Raw genomic sequence first — 26,398 nt, 5'->3', positions numbered from 1 at the left:
TGGCAGTTGCAAACTGCGCGCAGACTCTACAATGGCAGTTCTGACTGAGTTACTTTTTTAAGGCTACTTACGTGGGTGGCACAATCAGTGCTGCAGGCCCACTAGTAGCAGTTGATTTACAGGCCCTGGCACACTCTGTGCACTTTACTAGGGACTCACAAGTAAATCAAATACTCAATCCTGGAAACACCAATCCATAACACAATTTACCACAGGAGCACTTGCATGTTACCACTGATCAGCAGTGAGAAAAGGGCACAGAAACATTACGCCAGTATAAACAGAGTCGGGGGGGGGGGATACTGGCCCCCACGTTGTAGATTTTTGCCACCCAATGTGTCCCGTTAGCATCATATGGGGCAGAAATGTGGGGAATAGGTGATTGTGTAACAGCACAGAGGGAAGAAAATTGATTCCTCAGGACAGTTCTGGCAATCCCCTTTTCTACCCCTCATTGTGTTTGCCATAAGGAACTGAATTTTAATTATCTGAGTGATCTCATTCATATTGAACCGCCTTTACTGTGGTTATCAATATAGAAAAAAAGAGGAGGCGGTTTTAACCCAGGAAATAATTGATTTCCTGGTTTGTGATTAGGGGCTTACAATACCGTAGCAGGCGTATGTCAATAAATCACGTGACGAGATAGGCCTGTCCCGTATTTTCTTAGACAGAACATCTCATGCCATCCCTGATAAGAAACAAGTACACGCTTTATGGCTCGCCCAATCACAAGGCGACAGGTTAAACGCAGAACGCCAGAAAATAACTGTCGCAAATCATTTACATTTAGATCCTGAAATCTTCCCCACAAGCTATTTATGGCGTTCGTTATTGTTTCGTTTTAGAGTTGATCTGACGAAATATCTGTAGTTTGTTTCACTCTTGCGCACCAACATAATTTAGAACGTAAAGTACGTTATTTTTTAATTGAATTGAATACTCTAGAAGTCTGAGAGACGCTGAAACAACAAAATACAATGTGAGAGTTTAAAAGCGGCTTTTATTTTGAGTTCAAAGGATTCCTTCCTTCACCCCCAGCTGTGAAGGCGACGGCACGGTCTGAGCATTAATTGCATGTGTGACCTGCCAAGCCGCGTGGGATCCGGCTCGAATGACACAAGGCAGCGCTTCGCAGCTGCAGAAACGGTACAGAAATCGGTACGATTGTAGGTGACGGACAGATGGAAAGACGGGGACTCAAGGCCCCGCCCCCACCGTCACCTTTGCTCCCTCGAGTCACGCAGTTTTTACCCTGGACTGGAGAATAGCCCGCATCAGTACTTAGTCTGCACTTTTACTGCAAGGACGCTTCAGGGAGTAATTAACTGAACGACCCGTGAGAGGCTTGTGCAAGAGGACTACACAATGCTGACTCGGCACTTCACACGTTGCAGTTTTAGGTGCCAATGACGGTTGTGCTACTTCCTAAGAAGGGCATGAGTGACATATATTGTTTACTCTTTTTACTCGACCGGGCTCAGGTCTTTAAGTGGGATGAAAAAACTGGGGGTCTCTCAAAGGGGCGTGGCCTAAAACGTGAAAGCTAAAACTCTTTGCAGCCAGACAGGCATTTTGCTGTTTCTGTGATTGAATCCATATATATATAATACAATAAGTAAGATTACCTACAGCAAGTTAGGGCTATTGGCTTTGTCAATGGTTGTTAGTTGCATAATACATAAGCAACAACTATGGCTTTGTTGTATATAATATTGAAAATACTCCCGTTCTGAAATGACTAGACTGTAAAAGAACTATGACGAGTCTCTTTGAAGTTACCTTAAAGGCAGTGAAGGGTGGTACTGCTGCAGAATTTTTTTTCACCCCGGGGGTGAGGGGAACAAATGGTGATCCGTTTCGGCACCTGCTTTTTAGAACTGCAGGTGCGGAGCACCGGCAAGATCCGGCCCACTTAAAGCCCAGACTCGACTTGAAGTACTGAAGTTGGTGGTGGTGGTGGGGGGAGACAGAGGGCACTGGTATGCAAGCAGATCATTTACAGAAGCATTGCTGTCATTATCTCAGTCAAAGGTCAGCTGCCTCAGTCCCTGCATGTTTGTTTGTTTTGGTTCCCTCTGTGCCCTGCGGGCCTGTAAACTGGCACACACACGTCAGTCTGGGAGGAGACGGAGCCCAGGCGGACAGCGCAGCAAAAACAAAGTGGGAAATTCAAAAATACCAAACTGGTGCTGCCGTATACCACTGACGGAAGATTTTGGAAAAACAGACAACAGCAATACTGCTTAGTAACCTGTATAGCATAACATGGTATTAGATCATGTGAAGTTCTAGTATCTTCTAGACTATAAATATTTCCAAACTTAAAAGGATATCTTGGTGAACGAAAGCATTTATTCCATAATCGGCATCTACAAGTCACCAGGTGGAGATGCTTGTGCCTTTCAACCCCCCCACCTCCTGTCTTCACTCAGCATGAAACAAGGATGCCCATATTTCCAAATTTATGAAAACAATCTAATTGGACCAATGATGCAAGAATACAACTCCCAGAATGCATTCGTGTGCTAAACGGAAGCGAAGTGACTCGGTGTCAGGTGGCCACCGCACTGACTCAAAGTTCCAAAAACATTGTCTGAGGCGTTAACTAACTCACGGTGTGCTGTGTTGTACAGGGAGGGCGGCTATCACCAGTACCGTGGTGCAAACACCCCCGTGACAGCGACAGCAGGGCACGATGAAAAACAAAGCTGCATTTTAGCCAATCATAATTCATAACAAATAGTGACACCTGGTGATAATTCATGGAACTCTATTCTCCATGCCTATGGAAGTGCCTTCCCAGTGTGTTCGTGTGGTTGGAGTGTATGCCATGTATTGCAGTATTATCCTTGTTTCTGTGTTTTGTTCTCTTTTGTAACATGCACACGCCACTTTTCTCTTGTAACACACTGTTTGCTACTTTTCACATTTTGTTTGCTTTTGATACTTGCACAAGTGCCACCATTGCCTACTATAACGTTTGTTCTTGTGCCTCTGTGTCTAGCATATTTTGCAGTATATTACCTCTAAATGTACTTTGTTTTTCTCTTGTAACCTGCACACTTGTCACTCTTTCCTCATGTATTGCACTGTTTGCTACCTCATGTATTGTTTGCTCACAATTGTCACTTTTACCTCATGTAACTTATCGTCTGCTTTTGTAATTTGTTCATTTGTAATTTTTCTGTTCCTATTGTGAAGCGCTCTGACGCCTTCGGGTAAAGTCTGCGCTATATAAAAACGCATAAATAAATAAATAAAATAAATAAATGGAACAGCTGCTTGAAATTGTGACTTACTCATCTTCTGTGATTGCTTGTCCTTTAATCAGATTCCTCCCGCTGGGGGCGTAGTCCCAGTCCAACTCTTCAATCCCGAAATAATGTGTCCTGGTGATCGGTTGTACCGGAGCAGGCTGCAGCCACAGGCAGGCTAGCGCCAGAACCCAGGCACCTGTTACCGATCGCATCATATCCGACAGAACAGCTCCCTGGTCCAGTCAGTCTCTCGCCACCCGGCTCAGCTGAGAGCAATGTCTAACCCAGAGCCGCGAGACAGGCTCCGCCCACCGCATTCAGCCTGCGCAGAGGCTGGCTGGGGCTGATAGCTCTTACAGGCGGCATACAATGCGCCTACTGATGAGGTTGCTATGGCGACGTGTTCTTTTTCCCTTCCCTTCTTCAAGGGGCGCTGTTTATTGCAGAAGTAAATCAACATGATGTCTGAGATTCTTTTAGTGTTGTGTTCCTTGTTGACGTTTGACACAGGCTATTTTTATCAGCCCCAGTGCACATCTGTAGGACACGTTTTATCTGTGAGGTGCATGCCACTAGCACAGAGAGTGAACATGGGGATAAACTGGAGGACGAATCAATGAAAAGGCTGCCTAGACGCTCCCTGTAAGTAGCTCGCCTCGCAGCTTAGCCTAGAAGCTTTAGATTGGTTGAATTACTGCTATATGCTTCCTAAAACAGAAAAGCATGTGTTCGAGACAAAAATGTGTGCATTTTGAGAACATACACTTTGCTGATGTTTGGGGACACATGGCTGGACTTCCTAAATATATGTAAAGCACCTATTTGAATGATAAATCATGAGGCATTGGGGAGACTATATTACATTAGTACCTTGGTACCAACGGTAGGAATGGTCGACCTCGAAGATGGACTAGGAGGTAATGCCCAGTTACTCAACGGTAATCTTCATAACTCCATGCCCTGGTCTTCCTGTTCCATTTCTTAACAATGATCTTGTCTGCTCTACAGAAACCTATTACCTAGCAAAGTCGAATACTTCCCCCAACATAGCGCCGCCTACCTGGCCCGGCATACATAAAGGGGCAAGTGAGTCTTCCACACATCCTGAGAATACCCAAGAACCTCAAGAAGAAGAAAAACACAAACCAATCCCCATAAACAGAAATAGGGAGGGGCTCGGGAATGGTACGGGAAGACCAGGACTCAGAGTAATGAAGATTACCGGTGAGTAACCGGCATTACCTCCTCGTCCATCTTCACGGTCCATTCCTTAACAATGAGCCCATCCTCAAGTACATGGTGATTGAAACACAGAGACCAGAAGGAGGTAGCCAAACCAACACGTCAGTGTAATGACAAAAGAAAATAGTACAAATCACAAAAGATGTACATTTGACAAAACACTAGTGCCAAAAGCAGCAGATGCTGCTATCTCCAACAGAATACGGTAAGGGGAAACAAAAGCTTGGGAAGAGGCCCAGTGGAGAAGTGTGGCTCAATGGTTAGAGTGGCAGACCCTGATGCAGCGGTCTAGCCCGGGACCAGGGTTCAATTCCCCGCCTCGGCGGGTCTTGGGCTCAAAATTCCATGGACCTGATAATTCTCGCCTCGGTGCCTATTCCAATCATGGAGTCCCACTCTGCAACTCTGGGCAATAGCTTGCTTAATCTCCACATCGGCCCCAACAATGCTAAGGATGCCTGGCCTCCACCTTGGGGGTGCCCAGGAGTGGACACCTCACAGGGAAAGCCAGGATGGGTTCCACAGCGGTATTCGTACAAGCGCCTTGAGACCCTTGCGGGTGAGTAGTGCGCTATACAAGTATCAATTTACATTTACATTTACATGCAGTAGCATTACAAACATCATGGAAGGAGGCAACCAGAAACAAGGTCCAGGATGAGGAAAACAACACCCAAAATATCAAAAGGGACTAGGAAGACGCCACCCAGAGGGACCCACGGCAACACAAATGAAAGACAACGCCCAAAGACACAGGAACGGCACAGGCAAAAGCAAAAAGCCAACAACACATCCATAGAATGGAGAACCCCCATCTCCGGAGAAGACAAAGCAGGAGAAAACTCCAGAAGGACAAAACCTCACAATAGCAACTGGAAACAGAGGCGCAAAGTAGGACCAGACAATGCCAGAAGCACCAATGGAAGACCAGGGCGAGAACCGCCAAGTAGGGGACAGGATCCACAAGTAAAAAGACCCCGCAAAAAGGGAGCCACACACCAAGAGTCAAAGCACTCTAATGACGACTGCAAGGTGAGAGAATCACAAGGAGTGAGGCACCGCTAGCAAACAACCCAGCGCCAACAGGGACAACCATCTCAGCGATAAACTCCCAGCCTGAGGTGCAGCAGGGAGGATGGGCTGCAAGGAGGAGCAAGCAGTGGAGATGGGAACATGGGAACCAATGAATGCAAACAAGCAGACAACCCCAGAAGAAGGGGTAACCACGGTCTCGCCACCAGGAGGGAACAGACGAACCGCCGGCAGAACCACACAAATCCCCTTGAGGAACCAGCGAATAGGGACCATGGGAGGAAACGAAGCAGTGAACACCCAGGCTGAACCACAAGGGAATCAAGTCGCAAACAGAGGGAGAAGAGCTAACACAGCCAAGGCAGAGACCCAGCCAGGAAAGGCCAAACCAGGAAAAAAATGGGCAAAATGGCCCAGGGGCTAAAAGAAACAAAAGGCTCATCACCACCAAGATAGAATGCTGACTACGCAAGGATCACGAAGTGGCCCATCCACAGGAGAAAGCAGAAAACAGAGAAAGTGCCCGACACAAGGCCACCAATGCACCAGGACAAAGATCGGAGAGCTTAGGAATGCCTACAGGAGGCCAGGAATCCCTCAGCAGTGCAACTCACCCAGGCGCACCCTTTGGTCCCCAAGACCATCGGGGGAGAATGAACGAGCCCCTGAAGTAGTGAAACCACTGACCCAGGAGAAGCCAGAAACAGAGAACAAACGGAGACGGACTCTGGAGAGCACAGCTAGTGAGTATGCCATCTCCCCCCAGAATCGGCAGACTTAGAGGGGCAGATACCCAGAGAAGGAGAAGAATCCAGGAAATACAATGGAACAGAGGGAAGAGGGCCCTGTAGAACCACAGAGCCAGCGGGGCCAAGAGGGTTGGAAAAACCAATGGCAGTGAATAAAAGCTGGAAAGAAGCACCTTGAAATGGCAGAAGCGCGAACTCACAATTGACCAACCAGAGGGAAGGAAATATACAGACAGGTGTCCAACAGGACGAAGGGTGCCGGGATCTGAACCAGGGACCATGCGGACAAAACGTAGGCCTCAACTGTGTACGCAACACACCATAAAACCACCAGACCTGGTCAAAGCCAATGGCGGAGATGCCACGATGGAAAAGAAACTGCAAAACACGACCACAGAATGCCGTAAAGGAAAAAGGACCTGGCCACCACATGCCATATATGCGACGTGCAAGTGCAAAGTGCAAAGCACCCAGAAGGGCACCGGGGCATGAAGAAACAGAAGTGGACCACAACGCAAGAGAAGGGGAGATTAACAGACACCAAGACTCCACAGTAGGGCTGCCTAAGCAGAACCCCAAACACAAGGACCCCTCCGGCAGTCCTCCCCCGGATCCTCATCAGGTCAAACACAACACGCAACAGGACTCAAAGAGGGGACAATCAGGACCAAAAAGCTGCCACCGCGACAGTTGTAGCATGACCCAAATAAAGTATGCACAAAACCCCCCGGGGCAAGCGGCACAGACCAAGCGACACAGTACAAAGGAACGTGGCCATGGAACCCCAGAAGCCCAGAAAGGTTAGCATAGAGCCAAAGAGGTGTGCCAAAAACACAAGGCAGCAAAGGCGACCTCCTGCACCATACCACAAGAAGGCATCCAGAGAGGGCAGACCAGGGGCGGAGCCAACCCAAAGTAACCCCATACGACAAACGGGGAAAACAAACTAGGCCACAGCAAACTCAGCCCCCTCGCCACAAGACCGCAGAGCGAACCCCGGCGAGAGTCATACAACAAACCTGCCCATGACAGCAGGGCAAAAAGTACTTGGAGACCCCAAGCCCCGCCCAAAAATGCCAAGTGCAGCAGGCGAGGGGCACAAAGGAACCAAACTGGGAGACCCCAAGCCATGCTCGCTGAAGCAGAGCAACATGGACACCAAACACATCTCCACAACTGGGTGTAAGAATGCCAGAGCAACAGTTCTCCCTGCTGAGGCACGTCACCATGGGCCAGGGAGAAGAAGCTCGCAAAGAGCGCATGGCCAAATATAAAGTTTGGGTGTTCTGAAATTTAGGGTGTCTTGAATTTTAAAGTTCGGGGTCCAGCTCCAACAATTTGGTAGCTGAGGATGGTTGCATAGGAGCTCCTCCTCTTTCATAGGGGATCCTTAAAAGTTTCCTGGTCGGGTAGTCCCCAATTCGCTATTCCCCAGAGTTTTTGGAATTCTGCCAAAAGTTCCATTACTGGAAACTTTCCAGAAGTGACTTATATTGTGTTACCAAATGATCTGGAGTGTAAGTCTGAATAGGGGGATTTGATTTGTGAATGTTGTATGTATTTGCGAATGTGTATTTGTTTGTATTTGAATAATGGATTTCTGGTTTTATTGTGAGTTGTTTGAATATGCCATGATGATTGTGGGTTCAATTGGTGGATTGATGGATTGCTCACTAATCTTCTGGTGTTGTACTTTTCAAATTTTTAATTGCATTTGTATTTTATTCGTTTGAATTTGTTTGGGTTGCTTGTCGGTTTTGTCCAAATCCAAGATCTCAAGATATATTGGTTTTACTTGTCTGCATAGGAAGATGTGTAGTGCGAGGCGCTGCATGCACACAGACTGGGATTCTGAACTGACAAATCTTTTTTCCTAAATTGCCTGTTTAATTTAGATTTATGTACCTTACTCCCATGTTTATAGGAATAAGCACAATAACCAGGGTGTGCCGCAGCTTGCCAGGAGTCTTTCTATTGTAAATTGTGCTTTACCAGTGCTTTTTGTTTTCTTGTTTTGGTTTGATGCCTTTGTTTTCTTATTGCTTAGTTTCAGGGGGTTGTAATTGAGTTGTCTAATTAATCTATTGATTTCTTTTCCTAAGTAAAGAAAGCAGACAGCGGTTTAAATAGTTTAAGTTTAAATAAAAAATGTTTTTATTGTTTTCCTGTTCATGGAGAAGTTGTGCTGAGATTGGTTAATCAGCTAGGGAGATGGGATGTGAGATGTCACCACAAAGCTGCATTCTGATTGGGTGGTTGCTGACAGAGCAGTGCTGTGATGGGTGGACCTTTGATAAAACCACACTGTGATTGATTGTTGTTCATTAGTTTGTTTCTTGTGATTTTAGGGTGATTTTGAGGTTGTTTTTAAGTTGAAATAATGGGGAATGTACTGAGAAAACCTAAAGCTTCTATTGTATTTGCTACAGTGGATAGAAAAATACCTGCAGAAGGGATGCCTGCAAATGAAATGATGACAAACATTGGGTTTCACACGTGTACCTGGATCTCTGAATAGCATTAATATAGAGCTTCTAATAAAGATTTACAGTTTCCATTAAAGGGCACTTTCAACAGTAGAAAATTTGATTTCTTGAGGCAAACTACGTATGGCATGAAGCTGGTGCCAAGACCTACAGAGTTTGAGGTGCTTAATAAATGGGATCGGAATCTGATGACATAGAAAGAGAAGGACACAACACACAAAGAGCTCATTTAGACAGTGGATTGAAAACAAGTGGGACAGACAGGAGAAATTCTGGAGAAAGGATATGATATATGCCATAGTTATAGAAACACATGAAAGGACACGACAAATAAAAAAAGAGAAGCAGTTAAAGGATTTTGATAAGGAGGATCCTTTTATAAATGAGCTTTTAAATTTCAGACCTCCTCCATACACAGTAGGACCAGTGGGGACAAGTGACACTAGTTCAGGACCTGATACGGGTGCTGGGGGAGATTGTAGTACACTTAGACAGGTTCAGCTACTACTCTAATGGTACTGAGTGCACTGACAGATACAGTGGTGACAGCGGTGCTTAGCACAAGTGAAAATAAACAACCTGATGAACAGATTAAAGCTATCATACCTGTGAGGACAGTGGGATGGTCCTAGACCATCAACCTCCAATTCACCAAACACCTGGAGAGAAACTACCTACTGGACCCTTCCCAATCAGGTTTCAAAGCCAACCACACCACAGAGACAGCCCTGATCAATGCAACAGGCAACATCCGCACTCTTCTTCCTAGAGGAGAATCAGACGCCTGGTTCCTCCTGGATCTCTCCACAGCTTTCGACATCATCTCCCACCACACACTCATCGATCGACTAAAGCAGATTTGAATCACAGATGATGCGCTCAGATGGATGGCATCCTTCCTTACAGGACACACCCAGAGAGTCCACCTCCCTCCGTTGGCCTTGCAACCCAAGCACACCATCTGCAGCATACCCCAAGTCTCTTCCCTCAGTCCAACCCTCTTCAACATCTACATGCCACCACTGGCAGACATCATCATGTCACACAACATCAACTTCCTCTCTTGCACGGACGATGCTCAGCTCGTTCTCTCGTTTTCAGCTGACCCCACCTCGATGAAGACCAACTTCCACAACTGTATGAAGAATGTCTCGGCCTGGATGAAGGACACCTGCCTAAAGCTCAGAACTGGCAAAACTGAAGTTCTGATCTTCGGCTGACACACTGCCCTTTTGAACGACTCATGGTGGACAGCGGAGCTCTGACCCACCCCCACACCAGAAGACCCCACCAGTAACCTCAGCAACATCCTGGACAGCGAACTCTCCATGAAATGTCAGGTCAACGCCATTTCCTCAGCCTACTTCCATATACTCCGCCTGCTCTGCAAAGTCTTCAGGTGGCTCCCCATCAGCACCAGGAAAACAGTGATGCAGGCCGTCATCACCAGCAGAATAGACTACTGCAGCGGGCCTCCTTGGCTACAAGGGCACTATGGTGAACCGGCCTGAGAAGCCTATTGGGATTCAGGGTCCTGTGAAGCCTGTCCCTTTGGTCATATGTCTGTTGCCCACAGCTGACACCTCTGTGACAATTGGGAAACCAAGGGACAAGAACCCAGGTGCTAACCGGGGACACCTCTCAGCCTGTAACGTCTGATGTGAATGAGACTGAGCCCACGCTAGCCCCAGTGCAGCTTCTATTGGATAAGATCCTCACAGCTAATGTGGATACTAAAACTACTCTTCAACAAGCTATTACTGCTGTCTCAATTGGCATGGGTCTCTTGCGAGCCAACCACCAGAATTTGGTGAAAGATGAAAGATGTAGAAACAGGGGTGGGTGAGTTGCAGCTGAAACATTGGGCTCTAACCCAGAGGGTGACAGCCCTAAGCGACTGACTATGTTTCCTTGAACACCGTGTTGAAGATGCAAAAGGGGCACAACCGCGGGAACAATATTTGCATTGTAGTCCTCCCCGATGGGCACGGAAGGTGAATACATGGTCTCTTATCCTGAAGAATGGTTGTGGACAGAAGTAGCCCTGAATCACCTGTACTGCTTCTTTGACCTGGAGTGAGCACACAGGGTTCCTGCTCGACCGCCGGTGTTGGGCCACCCACCCCGGTCTGTGGTGGCCTAATTGCTTCACTTCAGAGTCAGAGATGTGATTATGCAAAGGGCGCGGCGAAACGACCCATTCACCATAGACAATGGGAGGATATCTCTGTTTCTGGATTTTGTCGCTGCTTTACAACCCAAATAATCTACATTCTTGGAGGTGAAAGAAGGTTTCTAAAACACATTAATGTTCCTGGCCAAACTGAAAATCATGTTGGATGGTGTCACACACTTTTGTGAAGATCTCAAAGCTGCATGGGAGTGGTTGGATGCCTACATATCAGGATAGGCTATGCAGGTCCCATGGGCCTCGGGGTGTGGTGAGGCGCAGACACAGGAGATGCTTCCGAGGTGCCACATGCAAAATTTCTATGTGGATGCCGTCTAGATTGCAGACTGAGAGAGATCGGGCTTCTGATCTTCAGGCAACAGATGAATCATAGTGCCCCAGGTGTCGAGTGCGCAGAGGGGCTCCCCATCGGAGCGCCAGTTGGTGGAGTCGGAATCAGAGGTGTTGCAATGGGTGATTGGTGATCCCGAAGTCTGAAGACAAACTGATTTGATGGGGGGTGGCTTTGGGGCATCTAACTGCTGGTCTTTGCTCCACTCCTGATTTCACTCACCTCATATGGCAGTAAAGTCATAGGCCCAATGCGTTGTCACTGACCTCTTGATGACCTTCCCACCCCCTTGCCTGTGGGTCTCACACAGACCACCATTGTGCCTTGATCAACACCTCTTGCATGTGGAATAACTGACTGTTCTATTCAGGACTGTGGTCTATTCCCAGGTGACATGCTTTCTCTGGCTGGAACGGGCCTGATGTGGATAATCTATATCTGCCTACCCCTCAACCCATGGCCCTTGCCAGGAATCTGGTAGAGTCATGCCTCTGACAATTTTTGTTTCTCCTGTGTTTGGGTAGCCCACCACCTTACAGGTTTAGAAGTAGAACTCTTATGGTACTGGTGACGAGGGCAGTAGTATGCCACCTACTACTCAACGTTTTCCTGAGGGACCTTGGTGTGGATTAGGGCTGGGACACCTTAAGATAGGGAAGGGAGACATGTTCTGGGTCGGGTCACCCCTCCTGCTCCGACGCCTCCTGCTGCCGCTGCTCCGAGCGACCCAGCCGCCACTGAGCCGCCCGCCTGTGCCGTTTTCCCGCCGCTGCCCCCTGCGGCCCGCCCACCTTCAGCCCATTGGCCGCCCCGCTCCCGCCACCCAGCTGACCCGCCCTCCCGGCTCCTAATTTATGACGCCCCCAGAGCGACCGCGCAGCGGAAGCACTGAATGAGCGCCGAAGGTGCGCCAAAGGTAAGCCCGTCTGCGCCCGTCCGCGCCTGGACCGCGCCCAGCGCCAGGACCCCTGGCCCCCACCGACGGAAGCCGACCCGACGGACCTACGACGCCACCGACCTCATCGCTCTCAACACCGGCCGAACCCCGGGATGCTACCGAGCCACACCGAGACGCACCCACGGACCCTTCAGCTGCCACTCCTGCAAGTTCACCTGCAACCGGACCCACAACACACCAGCACCCACCAAGCCGAACTCCAGCAGCGCCCACCTGAACTGCATCCTGCTCAACACCCGCTCCGTCCACAGACACGCCGTCGAGCTCTGGAACCTGCTCGACACAACCTCACCAAACGTCGCCTTCCTCACGGAAACCTGGATGAACGCCTCCTCAGCGCCCGACATCGCCATCGCCTTCCCGGACGGCTACAAGATCATCCGGAGGGACCGCATCAACCAGACTGGAGGAGGCATCGCCATCATCCACAGGAACACCATCCGCATCACGACCAACACCGACGACACCCTCACACCCGCCGAGCACCTGCACTTCCAGATCCACACCAACCCCAAGACCACCCTCAGAGGCACCCTCATCTACAGACCCCCGGGACCACGCACACAATTCAGCGAGGACATTGCCGACTTCGTCAGCCCGCACGCCCTCTCCTCCGCCGACTACATCCTCCTCGGGGACCTCAACTTCCACCTGGAGAACAACAACGACCGCAACACCACCACCCTGTTGGACAACCTCGCCAACCTCGGACTCAAGCAACTGGTGACCACCCCCACCCACTACGCCGGACACACACTCGACCCGGTCTTCTCATCCAGCAAGGACATCGCCTTCAGCCACGCCACGGGACTCCACTGGACGGACCACAGCTGCGTCCACTTCAGCTTCAGAAGGACCACGATCCACCATCACCAGCAACAGGCTGCACGCAGAAGCTGGAACAAGATCACTGGCGACCAGCTCGCTACTTCCCTGAGCAAGAACACTCCCACCAGCACAACGAACCCCAGCCAAGCGGCCACCAACCTCACGAAATGGATCAGCGACTGCGCAGACGACCTCGCCCCTCTGAAGACCCCGCCGAGCAGACCCGGCAGCAAGAAAGCCCCATGGTTTAACGACAAACTCAAGAGCTCCAAGAAGAACTGCAGAGCACTCGAGAATACCTGGCGCAGAGACCCAACACCGGACAACATGACTGCCCTCAAGCTCGCCACCCGAAAACACCACCAACTGATCCACGCCACCAAGAAAACCGCATTCAAGGAACGACTGGACAACAACGCACACAACAGCAAGGAGCTCTTCAACATCGTGAAAGAGCTCTCCAACCCCAATGCCGGAAACAACGACATCACCCCTTCGCAAGACCTCTGCAACTCCCTCGCCTCCTACTTCCACAACAAGATCGCGGACATACACAACAGCTTCAGCACTCAACCGACGCACGCCACGACCGAACCTCCGCCCCCCACCACCACCCTCCGCGCCTGGACCCCGATCAGCACCGAAGACACCATCCGCACGATGAACTCCATCCACTCCGGATCTCCGACAGACCCCTGCCCTCACCACGTCTTCGACAAGGCCGACGCTGTCATCGCACCCCACCTGCGGGACATCATCAACACCTCCTTCGACACCGCCACCTTCCCGGAGAGCTGGAAGCACGCCGAACTCAGCGCTCTACTTAAGAAACCATCAGGCGACCCCACCGACCTAAAGAACTACCGCCCCATCTCGCTGCTCCCGTTTCCGGCAAAAGTCATCGAGAAGACCGTCAACAAGCAACTGGCCGCCTTCCTCGAGACGAACGGTTCCCTCGACCTCTCGCAGTCTGGCTTCCGGGCCAACCACAGAACCGAGACCGCCCTGATCGCAGCTACCGATGACATCCGAGCCCTGCTCGACAACGGAGAAACAGCGGCCCTCATCCTCCTGGACCTCTCCGCGGCATTCGACACCGTCTGCCACCGCACCCTCGTGCAGCGCCTCAGCAACATCGGAATCCAGGAGAAGGCACTGGAGTGGATCATCTCCTTCCTCGCCGGAAGGACACAGAGAGTCCGCCTCCCCCCGTTCAGATCGGAGGCCACCAAAGTCATCTGCGGCGTTCCTCAAGGCTCCTCGCTCAGCCCAACACTCTTCAATGTCTACATGAGCCCCCTCGCAGCCATCGCACGCAAGCACAACCTCAACATCATCTCCTACGCCGATGACACCCAGCTGATCCTCTCCCTCACCAACGACCCCGCCACCGCCAGAGCCAACCTGCACGAAGGGATGACAGAAGTAGCCAAGTGGATGTCGAACAGCCGCCTGAAACTGAACTCGGACAAGACGGAAGTCCTCATCCTGGGATCCTCACCCTCCGCCTGGGACGACTCCTGGTGGCCCCCCGCCCTTGGCAGCGCACCCAAACCAACAGACCACGCTCGCAACCTGGGCTTCATCCTGGACTCCTCCCTCTCCATGACCAGACAAGTCAACGCCGTCTCCTCGTCGTGCTTCAACGTCCTGCGCATGCTACGTAAGATCTTCCGATGGATCCCCACCGAGACCAGGAAGACGGTCACCCAGGCCCTCGTCACTAGCCGTCTGGACTACGGCAACTCCCTCTACGCCGGAACCACCGCCAAACTTCGGAAGAGACTCCAGCGGATCCAGAACACCTCAGCACGACTCATCCTGGACATCCCCCGCCGCAGCCACATCTCCGGACACCGGAGAGACCTGCACTGGCTCCCGGTCAACAAGAGAATCACCTTTCGGCTCCTCACCCATGCACACAAAGCCCTACACAACCAAGGCCCAGGATACCTCAACAGCCGCCTCAACTTCTACGCTCCCAAACGCCAGCTTCGATCGACCAGCCACGCCCTCGCCGCCGTCCCCCGCATCCGAAGAGCCACCACAGGAGGAAGGTCCTTCTCCTACCTGGCCGCCAAGACTTGGAACTCCCTTCCGACCCACCTCCGCCTGACCCAAGACCACCTCGCCTTCAGGAAGCAGCTCAAGACCTGGCTGTTCGAGCAGTAGCGGACCCCCTCCCCCAGCGCCTTGAGACCCTCCGGGTGAGTAGTGCGCTATATAAATGCTTGATTGATTGATTGATTGATTGATTGATTCTGCTCAAGGGCAGACTATTGGGTTTGGAACCCACTATAGGTAGTATGTATGCCCCGAAACAAGACCAGGAAGCTTTTTCCAGTTGCTCTCTGCACCACTAGGACACCTGGTGATCAACGATCTGCTCCTGGGGGGAGACTTTAATTGTGTCACTGGTGTATTTATGGACCATTCCACCCCACCTCTCCCAGTGGCCGAGGCACATAGAATGGCTGCAGACCTCTGAGACTGGCCACAACTTTGGGTGTTGACTGACATCTGGCACATCCACCATAGGGTAGAGAGGGATTACTCCTAGTATTCCCCTATGTACTCTATGCATACCCGGCTTCACAGATTTGTATGCTCTGACAGGCTGAGGCAATATGTGACATGCTCTGAGAGTATCTTGGCCACACTTTGTCTGATCACAGCCTCTTGCTTTTGAGGTTTCGGACACTTGCTGAACGCTTGGTCATCCCTGTGTGGCGACTTAACCCAATAGCCCTTGAAGACGCCTGTTAAAGGGACTTCTTATGGTCAGCCATTGCGTGGTATTTTGATCTCAACCAGGGCTCAGCGACCACTGGCATGGAAGAATGGGAAGATTTTAAGGTGGTGGTCCGTGGGCACTGTTTAGGTCAGTCGGTGGGAATCAGGATGTCATGGTCAGAACTTTCTTACCAACTTTGGTTCTCTGAGATGGTTCCTGACTTCGGTTCTTGAAGGTTCTGGTCTGTCCGAGGTAAGGCAACCCTTTCCAGTAGCCATGGTGCAGTCGACAATGTTATGCCAGAGCAGACTGTGTCAAAGAGTTCCAAAGACGAAAAACCCAGAAGGGAAAAAACCTCTTACTGCAGGTGGAGACTCCAGGAATGGAAAAGAGGTGAAAGGGAGAAGGGAGATGAAAAGGCCGGAAGACCCCAGCAAGGAAAAATAGACCAGAAGACAAGAAACTCCAGGCAAGAGAAGAAAGCTCCAAGGATTCCAACAGGAACAGGAAGCAAAACAGGAAGTGAAGATACACCAAATAGGAGTAAAGAACACCAATAGGAGCGAGGACACATCAGCAGGAGCAAGGAGTGTTGCAACGCAAGGAGATGAAGGATTTGGCCCCTCCTATACCCATTGACAGGAAGTGATGCCACAGGAAGTAAGCAGTCGCCATCTTTGATAGAGAAAAAATTATGACAATGATAGGAAAGGTCACCATCTTAGAAAGGTGATACAAAAACCCTTCCCACAGACTCCCGGGAGCTAGACTGTGGAATCATGAGAAGAAGAAAAGTAAAGAAAATGGCCCCCATCAAGAGAATGGCTACCTGGGTGTTATTTTCTGTGATACTCCAGGCCAAATTTAATATCTACAGGTTTCATGTAGTTTTAGAGGAGTTCGAAGTCCTAGACCTGGAACGGCACCATTTCTTGAACACGATAGGCTGCTGTATGGGTCTATGGCATCCTTAAAAGAGAAGATAGTCACTGTGTTCTGCTGCAGTGAAGATAAGGGTGTACAGGGCATGCCCATGATGTTCTAACAAAGACGGCCCACCACGGGAGACAGTGATGCACCCGAGCATGTAAGTGAGCTGTATGGAGGCAGACATCATAGCTGGTACGCCGGATGGCCTACCGGCAAAGTTTTATTCTACGTTTGAGGCCCAATTGACCAGAAACTGGAGCTGTTGTATGTGAAGTCTAAACAAAACAAGCACAAGTCAAATGCTGTGCCGGCAAAACCTAAAAAAGTTCCACAAAAGCAGAAGAAAGGGAGATCTTGGGACATGGGACACCGATTAGAAGAATACAAGAAGATCAGCAGGTAATAGTATTCTACAACCAATAGAAACGGCGGAAAAGTAAGTGGCAAGCACACAAACAAGTGAAAAGTAAGGGCAGGATGTAAGCCCCTTTTAAGATTTATATTAAATACAATAGATTTCAAATGTTTCCTTAATTGTAAAACATTTAGTAAAGTTGAAGTGCAGAGATGTGCCATTTGACAAAGAATGCTCCGATGCATTCAAAGAATTGAAAGAGAGTTTATGGCATGTGCCTGCACTCTGGATGCTTGACTATAATTTAATGTTTTATATGTTCTGTCATGAGAGTGCACTCTCAATACTCACACAAAGACATGCTGGTCTCATGCGTCCAGTGGCCTACCTACCAGCAGTGTTGTATCCAGTAGCTGTAAGTCATCCAGGATGTTTGAAATCAGTTGCAGCTGTTTGTGTTGCCATTAAACAGAGTGGAGGAATAGTAAAGAGACAAACATCAATTATAAATGTTCCGCACTCAGTGGAGATTCTTTTAACATACTATTAGTGTTAGTAATACTAATATTACTAACAGCAGGCAGACTTGTTAATGAGCAGTTGATACTTGCAGCATTAAACATAACTATTAACTGGTGCAGTTCATTGAATCCAGCAACACTACTTCCTATTTCAGACAGAAATCATGAAGATAGGGAAATTGATGATGACGATGAACCTGAGCATAATTGTATCAAAGATACTAAAGTATGCACAAAACCAAGACCAAATATTAGAGCAAATCCAGTGGAAACGGCTGATCTGGCATTGCAGATGGTTCTTGTCTGAGAGACCAATGTGGAGAATGGAAAGCTGTCTATGTAGTGTGTACCAGTTCTGGGACTTTAGAGGCATTCTCACTGTCAAATGTAATTTCAGCACAAGCGCATAATTGGTTGCATTGGCAAGAGCTTGTAGCTTGTCAGAAAATTTGGATGTGACAACTTACACAGACACCCAGTATGGTTTTGGTGTTGTGCATGACTTCAGTCAATATAGTCACAGGGGGCCTTTATGACATCTTCTGGAGCTCCCATTAACACAGTGTCTATATATTTGATTTGTTAAAAGCAATAACAAAACCAAAAGAAATTGCGGAGGTCAAGTGTGTTGTCAATAAGTCTGAAAAAGATTTAGGGCCTGATTTTGATGTTAAGGGTCTTACCACCATCCCGCCGCGGCAGCCAGCCCAAGTACTCCACCAAGTTGACAGTCTTGTGCCTGCCATATTTAGATGTTGGGGCTAGGTATAGAAGACCGCTGCATCTGCGGTCTTCTCTGCTGGCTGGCAGCACTGCGCTGCTGTCAAGCCAGCGGTATTGCACCAAGCTGATTTAGATGTTCCCACTGTATTCGCAGTCCACGAGGGGCAGTGTCTCAGCGGGGTGAGGTCCTGGTGTAGTGAGCGCTGGTAAGTACAAGTTTCTTATGGATCTTAAAATATATGTGTCATTTTAGCATGCAATACATATGTATGCAATGTGATATGTCTCTTTGTGTCACATTTTGCATGCCATTTGCAGAACATCTACACGCCATTGAATGACCTACGTACCATACATAGGAGACATTTACGAATGGCTTACCTTTGATCCCGGTGACAACAGACTCGTTTGGTATTATGGTGGTGTCAGTGAAGCAAAGGGGGGAACTGGACAAAGGCGTTGAAGAGGAGAACAGAAGCAGGAATTAGGAAATAGGTATGTTCTTGACTCATTTCCTTCGATTCCACAACCTGGAAGTAGGATGTCTTCCCGCAATAGTTTGGCTGGCGGGCAGGCACTTCATAATCAGCTCGATGCGAATCATGGCTGGCGTCGCCAGCCGTCTCATGCCCTACCGCCATTGAATCAGTCAAGAATTCCTGGCAGATTCGGCGGGACAGGGGCGTTGGTTCTGCAATGGACCACCAACCTCTAAATTGGATGAGCGAACCTCCAAGGCAGCGGGCGGGATGACTGCCAAAAAAGAAACGACCTTTAGTCACACAGCCAAATATCTTCGCATCTGACAGGTATGCAGGTCAGATGCGAAGATATTTGGCATTGCAAGGTAAGGCTGTTAATGAGGAGAATAATAAGGATAACTCAAGAATAAATACTGTGCAAAATGGAAACAAAATTAATTGTTTCTTAATGAGGTCAATCGAAGCTTCTTTGAGTGAATTGAGAGATCTCCAGGAAGGTGCACCAGATGATGACCAAAATAAATCGGTGAAATTAGGTTACATGGAAAAATATCAGGATTTGTTTGTCAATGCTGAGGGCAAATATATACTCCTATATGCAGTGTTGCAACCATAGTGTAAATATTTCTACAACAGGAGTCATGCAGGAAGAGATAGTCTGGTGTAAATTTTCAAAATATATTGGGAAAACACAAAATCCAGAGCTGTTGCTGAGGATTTTTATAGAAGGTATTTGGTGTGCCAATTAAACAACCAAGGGGGAAGGAAACTGACACTGATGAGTCACATTGGCAAATCAGAAGTCCCATTTACAAGGCTCCATGTAGACGTTATCGAGATGCCAAATGGCATTGGTTTAAAGTACATCTTAGTGACTGTCTGCTTGTTTTCTAAATGGTTTGAGGCATATCCTCCCTGGAGATCAGATAGCCTTTCAGTTGCCAAATTGTTGTTGAAGTAATTGATTCCTCGATTTGACATTCCGACTTCTATTGAGATAGAATAAAAAACTTAGATTTTGCATACCATCTGAACTGCATTCAAGATTAACCAGAACTTCCACTGTAGTTATTGTCCACATTCTTCGGCCATGGTTGACAGAGCAAAAGGGTTATGGCCTCCGACAACCTCACAGCAATCCTGTGCACAGCAAATGTGGCTGTATCTCCTACCCCAGTAATTGAAATAGGGGAGATTAGTTGCAATGTTTTGCGACATATGATACACCAACAAATATAAAGTTATATAAATGCCTAGGGTCTAGGTTCTTTTTTTGTAAAGTTGTTGAGTGGAGGGCGACCTAGGACCCTATTTTCCCTCTAAGCTCCTTGAAGTTAGATACCTCCATTGGACGTATGTCGTCTTGACAACCTCTATCAGCTATCCAATCTCGTACCAGCCGAGAGGTGAACACCCAATTGTGTTGTCACTCAGGCTGAGGAAACGCTAGCGACTTTTGCATACCGTGTAAATTACGGATGGAAAAGAAAAGAGACTCACGTTTGGAGCATTTTTAGAAACACAATTGGGTGTTCACCTCTCGGCTGGTACGAGATTGGATAGCTGATAGAGGTTGTCAAGACGACATACGTCCAATGCAGTGGCTTGAAATACGTAATGCCCTGAAGAAATTGCCAAAAAGTTGAATGGCAATGAAACATGTCGGCAAGTGGAGTATGGTTGGATAAGTAGTAACCACACTCACTTTTTTAATAATCCACAACCAACACTACGGAGAAAGAATAAAATTGGTTATCCGTGTTGTTTGTGGTCTGTCTGTTGTTTTGACTTCATGTATGTCATTTGTCTTTCTACACTGCATGTTTTTCACAAACACTATCCTTGTTTGTTTATTTGGACACAGTTATTTTCGAGCTTGATGGCACCATTGATGAGAACAGGGCAATCCTGGTGAGTACCTGCCAGGTTCCCGTTGGTGGTGCGCCCGTGAGGTGCCATCTCGCTTACGCACACTTTTTTCTTTAGTCTATCGTGACACCAGGGTGTGTGTTGTTTGTAGTCTTGCAACTGTGATTTTATAAATAGGGACTGGGCAAGTTTTAAACAAGGCACAATGTGGCTGTATCTCCTACCCCAGTAGTTGAAATAGGGGCGATTAGTTGCAATGTTTTGCGACATATGATACACCAACAAATATAAAGTTATATAAATGCCTACGGTCTTGGTTCTTTTTTTGTAAAACTTAATGGAGGTAACAGGAGAGGTAGTTGGCCCCCAAGGATGTCCTTGGGGCCAACTACCCCTCCTTTTACTTCCTATAAGTCCCAAACAGCAGGATTGTTAAGAGGTCTTTGGAGGCTATGCCCCTTTTCTCCATCCCTCTGCAAACATGGCTACTGGTGCTCTACTGGTTGGGGATGAAGTTCAATTTACTCCTGAGGGACGTCGGGGGCAAGAAGCCCTCCTGGTACCTCCTGTAAGTCCTACAGTGTGATTCCTGAGAGCTTATTGGAGGCCCAGCCCCATTTCTCCACTACTCTTCAAATGTGGCTACTACTTAAAAAAATTAAAATTCACTGAAAAAACCAAAGGTTACAGGGATGTTATAGTTAGGAACTAGCATTTAAAAAGTTAGAAATTCACAGAAAAAACAATGTTCACAGGGGCATTATAGTTAGGAAATTGATTTTTTTTAAAACCTTACAAATTCACTGAAAAAAACAAAGTTTACTGAGGCTTTATAGTTAGGCTCAGGTTTCACTAATACAAAACAGGTGAAATTAAGCTGTTATAGTTAGTGAGCTAGCTATAACATGCACCACCACAATGTACTGCTCATAACCTCACATATTACATCATTTATGACATGATCAGTGACATCACTGATGACATCTCAAAAGACATCACTGATGACATCATCCACAGAATGTCTGACGCACCCACTCACACCCCCATATAAACTTATATACACCCACTCCAACTTCCATACCACCATGCTCAAACCCATTCACACACTCATACCAGTGCTTTCAGAGCAAATCACTGAGTCACACACATCCACCCACTCAGCCATACAGCCACACATACACCCATTCACCCATTCAGTCACTAATACAGCCAATTACAGCTCCACTCATATACCCATACAGCCACTCACACACCTACTCACTCACCCATACAGTCAATCACACAGCCACTTACGCACCCATACAGTTAGACACACACTCACTCATTTAGTCATACAGATGCTGACCCATACTCACTCACCTATGCAGTCACTGACACAAGCCCACACTCATCCATACATCCACTCTCACATTCACTCACTCACCCATACAGTCACTCACATACACCATCACTTACCTATACTGCCTTTCACATACCCAGTTACTTACCCATATTCCACTGACATATGCACCCACTCACTGACTCAGCCATACACACTCACCCATACAGCCCCTCACACATGCACTCACTAACCCATACAACCTCTTACTCACCCATCCACACAGGCAGTCACACACACCCTCACCCACCCACACAGACACTAGGACACCCAAAGAGGTACTTCGACAACCTATACAGAAACTCATGTATCCACTCGCACACCCCTACAGCCCCTTAGACACAACCAGTCACGCACCCATACATTAACTGAGACACCGAATCACTCACTATACAATCAGTCACGCACCCACTTATTCATCCGAACAGGCACTCATACACCCACTGATTCAACTTTCAACTTTGGTATATGGATTTAACACTCATAATCTTTTTAAGAGCACTCATAGTCATTGGATTGTGTCATCAATGATGTCACTGATCATGTCATGAGTTATGTAAAATGTGAGGTCATAAGCAGAGAATTGAGAGGGAGCACAAGTTATAGTTAACCCACTCACTATAACAGCTGAATTGCACTGGTTTTGTACGAGTCGAACCTGAGCCTAACTATAACATCCCTGTAACCTTTGTTTTTTTCAGTGAATATACATATATTCACTGAAAAAAACAAAGGTTACAGAGACATTATAGTTAGGAAATAGAATTAAAAAAACCTTACAAATTCACTGAAAAAACAAAAGTTATAGGGACATTATAGTTAGGAAATAAAATTTTAAAAACCTTATAAATTCACTGAAAAAACCCAAAGATTATAGGGACTTTAAAGTTAGGCTCAGATTTCACTTGTACAAAACCATTGAAATTCAGTAGTTATAGTTCCCTGAGCTAACTATAACTTATGACATCATATATTACATATTATCAGTATCAGGAAGTACAATAAAAGGAAAACCAGGCAATTGCACATTGCAGATAACGTCTGAAAACGTTAGGCATGCAGCTGTTAATGGAGGGCAAGAGGCATGCTTGGGATAAAATCTAGGCTGTCTCACGGTTACGAATGTGACTGCAGTCCTTCCAGCAGCCCTGCCTGTGAAATGGCAGAGTGAGCGGGCGGAAAGAAATACAAAGATGGCTCCTGCATTAACAGTGAACAGCCGAGGTCGGTTCCTCTGTCTACAATGAACAAAGGGCCCCATGCATCAAACTAAAAACCGGTCGCAAATGGGCAGATTCTGCAAATCTGCCCCTTTGTGACCGGTATTTTTGCATTTGGGATGCATCATCCCAAATGCAAAAATGCAATTTAAGTAATCGCAAATTTGAGATTATTTAGATTGCGATTGCATTTAAGGAATCACAAATTGTGATGCCTCAAATGTAATGCATCATGATATTTAAAATAGCGATTTCGCTATTAGGGGACGCTAATTATAGTCAAATGAACCTTGATGGTAATTAGCGAAAACTTAGAAAAATGCACTAAATTGCATTTTTCAAAGTTCAAGATTACACACACACATGCCCATGGGTTAACTTAGCAATTTCAGGGGTGCTACAGGGTGTCATCTTGGCACCCTAGCACCCTTGAAATTGCATGTGCAATTTGCGAGTACCTATTGGGTACTCTCAAATTGCGCATGCAATTCCTATTCATTCCTATAGGACTCTAGGCCCATAGGAATGAATGGAAAGCAATTCCTTCATTTTGACTCGGAATTCGTAGGAATCGCTAATTTATTTGCGATTCCTACATGCATAGCCAATAGCGAATCTTTAATTGTGATTCCTTAAAAATTGCAATTAAGGATTCGCTATTAGCTATTTTAAAGCATGTGAGGGAAAGACTCTTTTTTAGGTCTTTATGAGATCCTTGATTAATTATGGGGTTGAAGTGCCATCGACTATTTGAATATATGAATTATCTATTGTCTCTGGAATGTATACATTTAAAAACCTTATTGTATGCCTCAATTAGTCACTTTTTTGGTTCTATATTCACTTGGGACACTGAGCACCATTGATTTCTTGTGTTTACATACAATACAGTGTTTGGTCATCTTATTGAAATATGTATGAAGGTTCTTTCTACTCTATGATTATCTTCCGACTAACTATTGTGATTGTGCACGTTATTATCTATTTTGTTTATATGATCCACAGGAACCGTTGTTTCTCCTTACATATTATATACCCTGGCTCCTTGTGAGTAGGGTTCCCCTTGTTCCTGGAACACATCATAAATACTTAACACAGTCCCCTAAGTTAAGCCTAACTGCTTTTGCATCAAGCTACCACAGGGTTATGCACTGTTTCATTTAGTGACTTTTGTGGTTCACCCTGACAAGGACTGTGATTGTGGCTTAAGAAGGATTTCATTCCCTCAACCAATTTCCCAATTTCCTACTGTGGAATTACCATAGTAATTCACAAATTTAGCCTACTGCGGTAGAGAACACATTTAAGACCTCACAAATAAACGGTTTGCCTCTATAAATACTCACAATAATAATAGCTCCTAAAAGTAGCTAGACACCATTGTCTACCCAGTCAATCAATATCAACACCTAACATCATTGTAAATTATGCTGTACTTGATCTGAGGCCTGTTTTTACATGTACTTAAGGAAGATGGTTCCACGCAGTGACATGAAATGTAGCAATGCGTGTTATGGGACAGGTGTGGTATTATTTCTATTTTACCATATATGTTCCCACATTTTTAGAATTGACTATTAAGATACAGGGATTCGAGCAACATTCACAAATTTGTATCAGCTTTGGGCATCTATGCCTGGAAGATGTGCAACAACTAAACAATTGTGTAAATGTACAGAATCAGTAATTTAGGGCAGATTCTGAACACAAATGTACAGGTGACTGTCATGGCTTCTGCAGCAACATTTTCACCGGGTGCCAATATACTGCTATATATTTTGGCTGCCTATTAACTTTGTTGAAAAACGGTAGCAATATTGGTGTTACCTTTCATTTTTGTATCCTCTTTTGGGCAGTCTTTTCCTACACCAGTCACACCTTCAGGTCGTTTTTGCAATTATTGTGGGGAGACATGGTGGAATTAAACAACAGGCAATGCGATTACCAGGTCCATGGCATTATGGGTTGATTAGAAATCACTTTCTTGGAATTTTAGGCTGTGCGACAATCTGGTAACTTCATAGATCAAGAAAGTCGAACATTGCTTCTGGGGTACTTGATCCATGCCACATTTTCAGAACATTGTAAATGATTAGCATTTGGTTTAGTTATATGTAGTGCTTAATTCACAGGTCTTCAAAATGTGCGGCGCTGTCCCCTGGGGATCAGAGGCTATGTGCCCATGGAGTTACAAATGTCTCAGTAAATATTTGTAAATGAAGATGGCCTGAAAGCACAACTTTATTTGTCACATTTATAGGCTGTCTTCATTTACATAAAGCACTTGAAGTGCATACAAACGTATGGTAGCTGGGATCCTGAGCACCGTGGAGGTGGCTAAAGAGAACAAAATATTATACAAGTATTTTGTTTTCTCACCTTCAGACACTACATTCTGTATAAAAGATAAGGCTTACACTTTAAATGAAAAAAAAATGCAAATTAAAGTACATGTTGGGAGAGGCACTCTTTTACATTATGAAACCTCAATTGGCTAATGCAATCATTCTAGATGAATGTCAGTCCTGGTTGGCACAATTTGGAATAGGGACTTGTGTATTCATAGTGCTACGAAGTCCCAGCCAGCAACTGAAAGCATTGTGGATATTGTCCACCTGGAGGCTGGACTTCCGTTCTGAAAGGGTCTAGTCTAGGTCTAGCTAGTAGCCCTTCATGTTTGGCTTAAGATCTGGCATTCAAAATACAATAGCTTCTCTTGCTTTGTTATAGAAGATTTTCTGAGGCAAGATGTAGATTTTTTAATCCCTTGGCTTGTCCATGTTAAAAGGGCTCTCGCTGATATGGGCCTTTCTTATCTTTTTTTTACCCCCAACGAAATCGACAATACATCCAAGTCTATCGTGAAAATCCTTTAGTGTTGATTCAAAAGCCAAGTCAGATCTGACAAAAATCAACTATTGAGGACTGTACAATGTTATCTAGATTTAAAGCAGAAGGCAGAGACGGAATTCTGCTTAACATGGGTCACAAATAACGAACACAGATTTTATCTAACTCGTTTCAGACTCAGCACCCTGCATTTTATGGTAGCTTACCTCCATCAGGGCACAAGGTTTCATTCCTTGCACCTTGCCCCCTTGTCCCTGTG

The 26,398-nt window shown here is 46.8% G+C and overlaps 2 protein-coding genes across 3 annotated transcripts in view; one reads left to right on the top strand and one right to left on the bottom strand.

Moving 5' to 3' along the window:
- Positions 1–3,643, bottom strand: part of HEPHL1 (hephaestin like 1) — a 367,396-nt gene extending 363,753 nt beyond the window's left edge. The window contains exon 1 of one of the 2 annotated variants that reach the window (XM_078656967.1): positions 3,303–3,643. In XM_078656967.1, coding sequence (XP_078513093.1) covers positions 3,303–3,475 — 173 coding nt within the window. In that variant the 5' untranslated portion in view covers positions 3,476–3,643. The remainder of the gene's footprint in view (positions 1–3,302) is intronic. The other variant, XM_078656968.1, reaches the window with a different exon arrangement.
- LOC144772549 (transmembrane 4 L6 family member 5-like) overlaps positions 1–26,398 on the top strand; it is a 360,840-nt gene that overhangs the window by 11,541 nt on the left and 322,901 nt on the right. The gene's annotated exons all lie outside the window — the stretch shown is intronic.

The sequence above is a fragment of the Lissotriton helveticus genome, chromosome 8, assembly GCF_964261635.1.
Source record: "Lissotriton helveticus chromosome 8, aLisHel1.1, whole genome shotgun sequence".
In the NCBI taxonomy this organism is placed as follows: Eukaryota; Metazoa; Chordata; class Amphibia; order Caudata; family Salamandridae; genus Lissotriton; species Lissotriton helveticus.
Note: the sequence above shows the minus strand (reverse complement) of the source record. Positions and strands in the feature narration are given on the sequence as shown.